General features: G+C 35.4%; 1 protein-coding gene across 1 annotated transcript in view; it reads left to right on the top strand.

The window, feature by feature from the left end:
* Nucleotides 1-16: 16 nt before the first annotated feature.
* Nucleotides 17-12,760, top strand: part of URB2 (URB2 ribosome biogenesis homolog) — a 44,085-nt gene continuing 31,341 nt past the window's right edge. Inside the window, exons 1-4 of the mRNA XM_003767827.4 lie at nucleotides 17-174; nucleotides 1,027-1,169; nucleotides 3,880-4,056; nucleotides 5,787-9,111. Coding sequence (XP_003767875.1) covers nucleotides 1,044-1,169; nucleotides 3,880-4,056; nucleotides 5,787-9,111 — 3,628 coding nt within the window. The 5' untranslated portion in view covers nucleotides 17-174; nucleotides 1,027-1,043. The remainder of the gene's footprint in view (nucleotides 175-1,026; nucleotides 1,170-3,879; nucleotides 4,057-5,786; nucleotides 9,112-12,760) is intronic.

Genomic DNA, 12,760 nt, shown 5'->3' with positions numbered 1-12,760 from the left:
CGGCCGGCGGCGTCTAGGCGGAAGGAACGTAGGCGGAGGCCCTGGGAACCTTCCCACGTGGTTAGCAACGTGGGATTCTGAGCTTCCCGGCTTTGGGAGGCTGCTGCCTCGCTCGGTCAGTCAGTCATCCTGCCTTTGGTCTCCGTTGCTCTTCCTCCGGGGTACCTCATCTGGGTAAGTGCAGACGCCGTTACGGTGAGCAGTCCGGAGGTGGTCGCTGTCCTTGCTCGGAACTCTTCCCCCTGACCCCGCCCCCTTCTTGCTATGCTGGAGTTAATTTCACCCATAACATGTTAATTGCATTTCAGCTAGGCTGATGGCACTTGGGCTCTCCTTTGGGGTACGCAGGAGTAGTTCCTTCCTTAATTTCTTCCCCCAATCCTTGCCGAGGGCCCGTGGGGACTCTGACTCAAGCAGCCAGTCGGCCAAACTGAATAATAATGGAAATGTTTGTTTTCTAAATTATGTTAAATTGGGTTCCTTTGTTTTTTTGTGAGCCATGGTAAGTGTCTTTACATTTAAAGAAGCAATTCTTTCCCCAATTAAGCTTTCCTTTTTTGAAGTGTGACGAATGTACTGTTGTCAAAGACGTATACAGAAATTCATCACGTAATTTTCTTCTACTCTGTAAAAGAAATGTGAAATGGAGGTATTTACGTAACTTTATTCATCATTTAGCTCTAACGGAAGTACAAATTTTGAGACTAGAGGAAAAGAAGTTGCAAAATAGAATAAATCTTGCAGCTCATTAAAACAATGTTTATGTGGATGCATATAGTGTAGTGCAGTGAATTTTTGTTAGGGTTTTCCTTGTAGTGCACGGAACTTAACAAAATCACAATATTTTTATGTTTATGTTTTATTATTTTAATCTACTTTTTTAAAAAATATGGTAACCAGATAGACTATTTAATAAACAAAATTAATAACATTGACTCTTATTAACTTTTTATTGCTTATTTAGATTAACTAAGTATTTTTCCCCCCCTGACTTTTTTTTTTTTTTTTTTTTTTTTATTATTACAGAGAGAATCCTTGTCATAATGGCTGCTATTTATTCTGGTATATCCCTAAAATTGAAAAGTAGTAAAACTGCCTGGGAAGACAAACTGAAATTGGCTCACTTTGCATGGATTTCCCATCAATGTTTTCTTCCAAATAAAGAACAAGTAAGCCTAAGCTGAGTTCTTTGAACAAATTTTTTTTTTGTCTTGTGTATCACTTGTGTCATTTGTTTATGGTATACCTTAACTTTGAATTGTTGCAAATCAATACTTGCTATCTAGAGTCTTAGAATTGCCTAGAACATTGAAAAATTAAATGATTTGTCAGGGATCACAGGTAGTATTCATCATTGAAAGGATTTGTATCCAGATCTCCCTGACTCAGTAACCAATTTTCTTATCTACATTTTCATGTTGACACTTGTGGTAATTAAGATGTAGTTTACTGGGTGTAGAAATAATTATCTTAAGGTCATATAGAGAAATTGATAATAGGTTACTTCTATTCAGGAACTTTTTCTACTATTCTTTGTTTTTCCTTAATAATGGTAATAGTAATAGTTTATTTGTATAGTACTTTAGAGTTTACAAAATATTTAAAATGATTTCATCCCTATTTTATGCTCATAAAGTATATGAGCATATACTAGTTATATGTTACATATATATAGTATATAGCATATTCTAGTTATATGTGACTGTTATAAAGTTGTGACTGTTCTTTGTGGAAAGAGAAAGCTCAGAGTTGTGAGTTCCTTAATAATGGTAATAGTAATAGTTTATTTGTATAGTACTTTAGAGTTTACAAAATATTTAAAATGATCTCATCCCTACTTTATGCTCATAAAGTATATGAGCATATTCTAATTATGTTATATATATATATATATATATAGTATATAGCATATGCTAGTTATATGTGACTGTTATAAAGTTGTGACTGTTCTTTGTGGAAAGAGAAAGCTCAGAGAAGTTGTGAGTTACTATAGAGAATAGGAATGGCATGAGACATTTTATTACTGTTAATTGCACTTAATTTTATGATCTTGAAAAGTCACTTAATTTTCCTGGGCCTAAGTTTTCTCATCTGTAAAATAGGGATAATAATAGCACCTCTTTTACAGGGTCATTGTGAGGATTAAAAAGTCCTTTGTAAAATTTAAAATGCTAAATAAATGTAGGCTCTTGCTATTATATTATGATGGAAATTGTTTTTTTTCTGTTTGCTGTATTTGGGTTGATCATCAATCTAGAATAAGGGCATTTCTCTTTTTGGTTTTTATATACTTCATTTAGAAAGTTATATTTATCATTAAATTCTTAGGAAACACTGAAGGTCTTCAGTTTAAGGGTTATACAATGTGTAACAACTTGGAAGTTTAATCAAAAGATAATTTTAACAAGAGAAAAATATTTATGGTGATCAGTTCTATTTTTTGAAGTTTTGAGCTGCTTAAAGTGAGGAGTCATATTGTGTAGTGACTAATAAAAATACTGCCATTGGTAAATAAATGATATTCCTTATCCACTATCATTTGCATACACATATTGAATTATTTTCTAGAAATGGTGATGGTTTTGTTATGAGCTAACTAAATCGCCTCTCCTTGTCCCCTTTGTGATCAAGGACATACATTTTTTAAGGTAAAGAAAGAACTAGGTCTAGGGGTGTGGTCCAAGAACAAAGCAGAACTTTGGCCCATTGGATTTGAACTGATTACCTTATGCTTATTAATACTATTAGTTAACTATCTGATATATTTACCCACAGATTAAATTGAAAGAATTCTATTTCTGGAGTATCTGGAGCAGCTGTTCTCAGCCTCTTTGGTTTCAGGACTTAAAAATTATTGAGGGGACTCCAAAGAACTTTTATGTGTATTTTATCTAGCAATGTTTACTTTTTTCAAAATTAAAACTGATAAATTTTAAAATATTTATGAATTCATTTAACATGATAATAAACCCACTACATGCTACTATGACTAACATTTTATACAAAATAAGTATTTTCTAAAACAAACAAAAATAATATGAAGAATGACAGTGTTTAATGCTGCCTAATTGAAGCCAGCAAGATGCTTATATCTGCTTTAGCATTCAATCTGTTGCAGTGTTCCATTAGTAAAATTCATATAGAAAACCTGGCCTCACACAGATATAGAGTTGGAAAAGGAAGGCACATGATAGATAAATAACATCTTAACATTAATAGTTTTGATGTTGTGGACACACTTTGAGAATCCTAATCTTAAGTAATGTTCATGCACATAGTCCTTTGTAGCAGCTATATGATAATTGCAATCTCTAATTCCTTTGCCTTAAGGAGAAAGGATGCCAAATAGGGATATACAAAGAATTGTACCCTGCTCCTGCAATGGTCTTTTTCAGCACCTATTTCAATCCATCTTATTCCTGACATTTATAATTCATTAGTAATATTCCTGCAGTTTTTTGTTAGTAGTGAATAAATCAGATTTTATAGGTGAAATTTGTTTTGCCTATATTTACTTTGCAACATGACAATTCTCTGGACCTACTGTTGTGCATTTGAAATGAAATGTAATTTCAAGATGAAAAATGTAAAGGTTTCAGCAGTATTTTTTTCTCTTTAGCTCTCAAAGGAGAAAAAAGTTCAAAGTAATTTTTTTCTTTTGATTGTTATTTAAAAAAAATTAAAGTATGTAATTATCTCTTGGTGCTCTTATTATCAAAGTTGAATTATGAAAGGTGCATTTTCTATCAATTTAACTAAAAGTCGATTTGGGAAAAAAAAAACCAATTACTTAAATTTTGTCATAATTACTATGTATCATTATTTTCTCCCCTAGTAAAATAGTATTCTTTTCATAAAATTAATTCCCTTCAAATGTAGGTATTACTTGACTGGGCAAGACACAGTCTGGTTACATATTACAAGAAAAAACTTGAACTGAAGGAGGACATTGTTGAAAGACTTTGGATCTATCTGGATAACATCCTGCACAGCAAAAAATTACAAAATCTCATCACGAATGGAAAGACAGTAAATCTCCATTTTTCACTAGCCAAGGTAATTTTGCTTATTCATATTATCCCACAAATGATTTGTATTTTCCCTAGTACCCACTTGCTGATGTTTTACTTCTCAAGATAATCAATTAGTAAGCATATATTAACTATTTAAAATGTTAGACACTCTGCTAAGTTCAGCTCTGGAGGTATAGAAAAAGGGGAAAAGGGCCCTTGTCCACAAGGAGTATTACATTCTAATGGGGGTAACAACTTGTTAAAAATAGATACATCCATGATACACAGTAGATAGGAGATAGAAGATGAAAGCTGAGAGTAAGACTCACTCAGTTATGATCATAGATAGAAGTTGAAGGAAGTTTAACATCTAGTTACCTCATTTTACAGAGAAGGAAACTGAAATTCATAGAGATGGCCACTCTAGTAGCCACTAGTGCATAGAGTGCCAGGCCTGGAGTCAGGATGACGTGAGTTCAAATGTAGTTTTGGACACTAGCAGTGTGATCTGGACAAGTCATATAACTTGCTTGCCTCAGTTTTCTTATATGTAAAATAGGGATTTTAGTAGCAACTACTTGCTAGACTTTTGTAAGGTTAAACTGAGGTAATAGTAAAACACTTTGCAAGCCATAAAGTGCTAAAAGAAATGCTATTTATTATTGTTGATAAGAAACACACTATTTAATGGCAAAACTGGGATTGTAACCCACCTATCTTAAGTACACATATATAGTACTTTATCCTACCACCATGCTTCCTTCCTTTTGATTCATTATTCAACTTCAGGCTTGAATATTCCATTTCTACCTGTATAATGAGCATGATACTTCTATTTACTACTATCAGAGACTTTGAGATTTGGTATAAACTTTTCCAGGTGATTAGAGATCCATTAAGATCCAAGTCCTTTCTTTTGTTGGACTCTGCCAAAGAGAGGTCAGTAATTAGGGAATTCTGTGGGTGGGTAGGTGGATGGGCAGGGTACTAGAGGCTCAAGTGAGAAGGAAAGTAGATCACTTTCTAAGCCTTGATGAAAAAAGAAGTTGGCAAAGGCCCAACTGTTCTATTAATATAGTGTCTGTGGAGTTTCTAAGGGACTGAGATAAATGAATTGAATCAATTGCCCATCAGAATTCAAAGTTGATGGAATATATACTAAAAGTTAGGAACCTGCAATGCAAAGAATGTAGAAATTATCATATTTTCAGACTAGCTGCTTCCTAGAAATTTCCTACTTACTCAACCATATCCTCCAATTCAGGGATTTATATACCTGGTATCAAAGGTTATTCAGTATTTCCAGGTGCAATTGGAATGGAAATATATTCCATTATATAATTTTAAAGTTGATTTTTATAGATAATTGCCTGAAATTTGGATATGGAAAGATATGATGTATTCATTTTCCAGAATTGGGGAATGTATAAGCTGAGGGCCCTTTTATGAACCAAAGCATGACCTTTTTGCTAACTGGCCAAAACAAATGCAAAATGAGCTGCAGTTTTGCTAACTTCAAAAACACAGATTGATTATGGGGATTCTTTGGAGTTGCTTGTGGGAATTGTGACAAGAAACTGTTCCTCACATATATTTTATACTTTGGTTTAACAACAATTTAGATATAATCTTAAAAAAACATTTTGAAGGTAAAGTCTAGTCCTCAGGGAGTTAAGTGGTTGTCAGGATGGCTTTATATCATCCTCATGTGGTATTTTTGTGCCATTGAGGGCAGTGCGACTGTTTTACTTTTATTATTCTTTTTCATTTCAGATCCTAAATGAAAGAATAGCTGAGTTCTCTACTCTTGTTGCTCAAAGAAATGTGTGTGCTGTGCTGAGCTGCTGCCAAGGCATTCTCTCAACGCCTGCTCTTGCCATCATTTACACAGCCAAGCATGAGCTGATGCTAGAATTATTAAATGAGCTGTGCTGGCTGGCATGTCGACATCCAGAAGGAACCTTTATATCCCAGTTGTTTGAAGTTCTTCATTTGGCCTTTAGTCAGTATCTCCTGATCCAGCGTCAGCAGGTCAACCCCAATCGTGTGTTTGGGGAAGTGATTGGACACTTATTCCAGCCATGCCTTGTCTTAAGGCACTTGCTTTCTGTTGGTACGTGGGCACAATGTGACCAAGGCCGTGTGCGGCAGTATCTGAGCAAGGAAGTTCGGAATCAGATAGAGTTAATCATTCGAAATGGAATCTTTCAGCCAGAATTGTTATCCTCTTACAAAGAGGAGCTTCTATTGAAAGAGCAGTCCAAGGACAAGAAGAAAGAGACTATTAAAAATATCCTGACACCAACCAATACCATGATCAACAGACTGGTTGATGTGGGCTCATGTGAACCTTCTCTCCATGTAACTGTTGTGGCTAACTCAGTATCTTTGCTATATAAACTCTTTTTAGATTCTTACTCTAAAGAAGAAAATCAACTCATATGTTTTCATTTACTCCCCAAACTTTTTGGCTGTCTGAGGATTTCATGCCTGTCAGATGAGCAAAGAGAGGCTCTTTCTCTATCAGAATGGACTAATGAACTTTTGGTTGTAGAACAGCTTCTGAACTTGGTGGCTAACAACAACATCTACAATGTGGCTGCTGACCGGATCCGGCACAAGGAGATCCAGTTCCAGTTTTATCGCCAACTTGCTGAGCTGCTGATAAAACATTCACAAGCCTCTGTGCCAGCATGGTTCCGATGTCTCAAGACTTTGATCTCCTTGAACCATCTGATAGTGGAGCCAGATCTGGATGACCTAGTTGCTTCAGCCTGGATTGATGCAGAAGTAACTGAACCTCGAACCAAGAAATCTCAGGAAGCCCTCATCAATGCAGTGTTTCAGACTTATGCCAAACTCAGACAGGTGCCTCGGTTGTTTGAAGAAGTTTTGGGTGTGATCTGTCGACCAGCTGCAGAGCATCTGAGGCAGCCTGTTTTGACTCTGAACCTGATGGTAGTGCTTCGGGATTGTCTCATGGAGTTGCCTCCAAATCAGATCTTGGATACTTGGTCCCTTGTGTTAGAGAAATGCCAGGCATTAGTGCTGCCTTATGTGAAGAATGATTCTGATATGGCCCTCAAGTTGCTATCTCTGAGTTTATTGCTGCATGGCATCTTGTTTAGCATGAGATGTTTGGATAGTGGTACTCCATTGCCTGTTGTCAAGTGCACTCAGCGGGTGATGGAGAAAATGCTTCAAGAGGTCATTCAACCTATGCTTGACCTTCTAAAACTATACCAGTTCCAGGCTTCAGAGCTTGATTTGTGGCTAGAGAAGGTCAGGGATTCTGCACTCCTACTGTCCTATACATGGGCAGAAATCGACACTATGCTTACTTTGAACTGCAGACAATATGTCCCTATAGTGGGGACTGTTACAGACATTTCTTCTGAGAGCTTGAGTCTCTCTTCATTCTTTTCAGGTATCAATATGAAACAGTGGGAAAAGGTACAAGAACTTACAAATCATTTTGCCTTTACTAGTAGGTATTGCTTAGAACTGTTATATATGCAGAAAATAAAAAGAACTTTAATGCAAATGAGCTTTCATTCTGATAGAGACCTCCAAACTTTAAGGGATGCTGCTGCCTTCATTATCCATTCTGGTAAAAAAAGCATGAGACAAGAAGAGGTAACTATGTGGAATCATCAAATAGGGTCATTGAGTGCTTCCTCTTACCCAGTTGCACACTGGCATTTAATTGTGTCAAATCTTACAATCCTTATTTCTTATCTCTCTTCAGATGATGTGAGCTATATAGCCAATGTACTGCTTAAGACTTTGCCCACCATTAAAACTCAGGAAGGTTCAGCAGAGGAAGAATCCTCTATCACAATTGGACAGGTGTCCCAAGCTTTGTTTCATAGTCCTCTTTTTCCAGAAATGCAATCCCTCCACTCTGCTTTCTTAAGCTGTGTAATTGAGAGATGCACTAGGATCCTGTTTTCTGGCAACCATAATGACAAGAAACTCCTAAACCAACAGCTACCTTGGCTTTTTGAAAAGGATCACATAATTATAACACAGTGGGAAATTAAATCTGAAAAAAATGGACCTGAACCTTTGGAATCAAAGGAAGAAGTTGCTCAGAACTTACTGACATTAGCAAAGGCAGACATCCCCATTATTTTGAAGGGAGACCAACTAGAAAGAATCATGGATATATTGGAATTTTTTTCTTTTTTAAAACTGGACTGTCTTCTGCCATCATACCATGTACATTGCTTTCTTCTGTTACTATCTACGGCAACCAATACCAAAGCTGATAGCTCTTGCCCCTCAAAAAGGAATCTCAAATTTCTAATGACTTGTTACCAGCTTCTTGGTTGTTTGCAAAGGGGCAAAAATGCCCGTTTGATGTTTAAGATCATGTATGCTAGTGATATATTTGAGGTCATATTGACTTCGCTGTTTAATGTGAGCAAAAGATTTCTCATTGATGTGGATACACCTTCTTGGTTAGAATTCCTTCAGTTAGTTGGGACTTTCTTAGAACAGTTTTTTGAGGCGACTATCCAGTTGAAGCTGAGTCTAGTCCTCAATTTTGAGAAAATCTTATCATTTCTTTCAAATTGCATCATATACAAGGAAACAACTTCAGGCAAGCAGGTAGAAAACCTAGACTTTGCAAGCAGCCAACTTCTTTTGGTGTCTTTAACTAAATTGTGCAAAATTTTGAGTTGTTATATTGAGCAAAAGAAGTTTTCAGGTAGACTGCCTGATTTGTTGCAGCAAGCCATTCACCACACCGCAGTATTTATACAGATTTGCTCAGAGAATAAAGACTTGCTCCTACCTTCAGTTTTCATTTCATCTGTTACTACACTACTTGAAGTTGAACTGAGCCATCAGTCTAGGGCCAGAGATGCAACATGTTCAAAAGCTAAAGACAGCATGCTTCTTTCCCATACTGCTTTGTATAGGAAAGTTTATTCTCGGGTATTGATAGAATTGCCCTGTTTGGCAGAAAATGACCAGTCATTCAAGTTAGCCTTACAATTCTTGATACTTTTCTCTTCAACTCTGGAGTTGCATCCTAGCGAAGATACAGTTTTTGTTTCCATATTTTATTCCATAAAAAGAGTACTTGCAGGTATGTTGCTTTTTTCTTCAGTTAATTTTGTATTATGTACTATGAATTATGGGGGAAAATGCTTTTGGGGCCTTTGCTTGTTTATAATTTAACTATTTATAATTTTAAAGTTTTTTTTTTCCCCTTCATAGCTAGTCACCCCATTCATCCACAATTAAACTGGATGGCTCAATTCCAGTTGTTCCATTTCATTAGTGATAATGACTCTTTCTTTTCTTAGACTCTCCTGAGAAAAGACTAAACTGTGTCAGATCTTTCCAATATAGGCATACTTTGTATAAGATTGGCCTAAGCAATGACCTTTTTGTAGAGAGACATCATTGTGTGTCAGAGAGAACTTTTAAGTTGGGATTAGGATTCCACACTTCCAGTTGAAGGTCTGACATGTACTAGATATGTGATCCTGAACTAGGTTTAGCTTCTCTTAGCTGCAATATTTTTGCCTGGAAAAATAGTCTGTTAATGCTTATTATATTATCTATTTGCATCGTCCTTGTGAAATAAGAATTTTTTTAAAACTAAAAACTATATAAATATAAACTTTTATTACTTACAACAAAACTAACCATAGTCATGAAACTCAATCATAATGTTATTTCGTCAGTCACCTATTTTTAATGTTATTCCTGGGGAATGACCTTTTCTTATTCTTAAACTAATGTCTGAATTGCATAAAATAAAGTACATAGGAGCTAATTATTGAAATGCAGTTATGAAAATATTTTTTAAAAGTTAATGAGCCCCAGGTTAATGATCCCTGAATTAGAAGTATTAAATAGGACGTGCCAGCTTTATCATTATTTTTGTTTAAGAACTGCTGTGCTGTTTAAAAAAAAAGTAACATGTCTTATAGGGTAGAAAAACTTCATAAGGAATTCTTAAGGTTTTTAGCTGTCTTGTTCTGTAGTGACTTATAGCTAATAATTGTTGACAGGAAGTAATTTATCTACAGACAAGGAATAAACAGTAACTTGTGTTTAGCTATTTACATCACTTAGAGTCCATGATTTTTTGAGATAGAGGGACTGATAAGTTCATTAATCTAAAGTAGCTCTTACAATAAAGGTACAGATTTCTTAGTCCCAGTTAACAAGCTCATAACCTGTGAGGAAATGATATATCTTTTCGGATTTATTTATTGATGTGTACAAGACTTTACTTCAGGTTCAAAGCAGGACTATATTAACAAGTGAATGTTACAGTCTGGAAAGTGAAGTCACCTGTACTGTCTGGGATTGAAGCCAGAGTTTGAGTTTTGTGCCCTGGATAGCACTGGTATTGTCTCAGTCTTCAAAAGCATCTCTGTATCTCTAGTTCAGTTGTAAGTTAATTTAAAAAGATATCTCTTTGCTGTATTCTTTTATATCAGTTACTCTAGAAGAGACATTCATCTTCTAATAGAGCTAAAATTTGGTCATTTGTTAAGGCCAATGATAGGGATCTGAAATGGATTGCCTGTTAGAGTAGTATCTGAAGTTCTGCTTCCTCTGCCCTTTGTTAAATGCAGAAGTTTATCCTTGCCATATTTTCAGCCTTAACTTCAGAGTTCCCTGGATTCTGGTACTAAAAACTTTTGATGCAATTGCTGAAAAAGCTAATGTAATCTTAAGCTCCATTAGTGTGTCTAGATCAAGGGAGATTATTGTTCCATTGAACTGTCTGCCATTTAAATCACGTATGGAGTATTTCATTTACTTCTGGGCACCATTTTTAAGTGGGCTGTTGATAAACTGGAATGTGTGTTCAAAGGATGTGGATAGGAAGGTGTCAGGCCTAGAAATCACATCAGGAGGAGATGCTTAGCTTGGACTAGAACTGAAATGTGAGCATTGTCTGTAAAGATTTGGAGTACCACTGTCTGAAAAAAAGAGTCTTATGCAGCTGCAGAGAATTGAATCACATGAATATAGACCTTAAGCTGGAAGGACCTCAGAACCTAACAAAGCAGCTTGTCCTTTACAAATAAGACCTTACAGACACACTAAGTAGCTTGCCCATGGCCACACAAGGAGTCCTCTGGCTTCTGAGTGTTCTTCCCATGGCATTGTGCCTCCTCAGATTATAAACTAATAGGAGACTGATTTCAGTTTGGTATAAAGAACTTCTTTAAAAAAACATTTAGGGTGGGGCAGTTAGGTGGAGCAGTGGATAGAGCACCAGCCCTGAAGTCAGGAAGACCTGAGTTCAAATGTGGTCTCAGACATTTAACACTTCTTAGCTGTGTGACCCTGGGCAAGTCACTTAATCCCATTTGCCTCAGGGGAAAAAAGAAACCTTTAGGGTAGTTAAAAATAGAATAGATTAACTTGTGAGAATTTTTCATTATTGGAATTGTGACTCTCAATAGAGAGTGAGTTCTTTTATATGTTTGTTGGGCAATTGAACTCAGCAATCTTTCAATTCCTTTCCCTAGTAAAGTTTCTAGGATTAATTTTGAATTTTAAAGCTATCAGCACTATTTTTTTTTTAAATTTTATTTTATTTATTTATTTTATTTTATTTTTTCTTTTAATAGCTTTTTATTTACAAGTTATATGCATGGGTAATTTTACAGCAATGACAATTGCCAAACCTTTTGTTCCAATTTTTCCTCTCCTTCCCCCCACCCCCTCCCCTAGATGGCAGGATGACCAATACATGTTAAATATATTAGAGTATAAATTACATACAAAATAAGTATACACATCCAAAACATTATTTTGCTGTACAAAAAGAATTGGACTCCGAAATATTGTACAGTTAGCCTATGAAGGAAATCAAAAATGCAGGTGGGCAAAAATATAGGGACTGGGAATTCAATGTCATGGTTCTTAGTCATCTCCCAGAGTTCTTTCCCTGGGTGTAGTATCAGCACTATTTTTAATGTCTTAAAATAGTTCCTGTCTTTAGAAGAAAATAACTACTTAAAAGGTGGTGAATAGTGTCAAGTCATATCTAGTATTAAAAAAAAAAGTCATACTATGAGTTTTCAGAAAATTATTGCTTTGTCTTTTCTTTTTTCCTTTTTTTTAAACAGAGGAAATCGTTTGATGTTGATTCTTAGTGTTTGTAAATGTGTGTGTGTGTGTGTGTGTGTGTATGTGTGTGTATGTTCGTGCATGTGCCACAAGCAAGAATACTATTAGTTTATGATTTGAGGAGTAACTGGAATATCTGGATGTGGTGTAGAGTTATTGAATTTATATATAGATATATGCATATATATATCTATATATCTATGTATATCTATATACCTGTGTGTGTGTATGTATATTAGTAGTGTGGATTGAATTTGTAGCACACACATATATATGTATGTATATGTATGTATTAGTAGTATGGATATCTTTCCAATCTGTGAAAATGTTTTTATTTTTTTATTTTTTATTTATTTAATAGCCTTTTATTTACAGGTTATATGTATGGGTAACTTTACAGCATTGACAATTGCCAAACCTCTTGCTCCAATTTTTCCCCTCTTTCCCCCCACCCACTCCCCCAGATGGCAGGATGACCAGTAGATGTTAAATATATTAAAATATAACTTAGATACACAATAAGTATACATGACCAAACTGTTACTTTGCTGTACAAAAAGAATCAGACTCTGAAATATTGTACAATTAGCCTGTGAAGGAAATCCAAAATGCAGGTGGGCAAAAATATAGGG

The sequence above is a fragment of the Sarcophilus harrisii genome, chromosome 4, assembly GCF_902635505.1.
Source record: "Sarcophilus harrisii chromosome 4, mSarHar1.11, whole genome shotgun sequence".
Lineage (NCBI taxonomy): Eukaryota > Metazoa > Chordata > Mammalia > Dasyuromorphia > Dasyuridae > Sarcophilus > Sarcophilus harrisii.
Note: the sequence above shows the minus strand (reverse complement) of the source record. Positions and strands in the feature narration are given on the sequence as shown.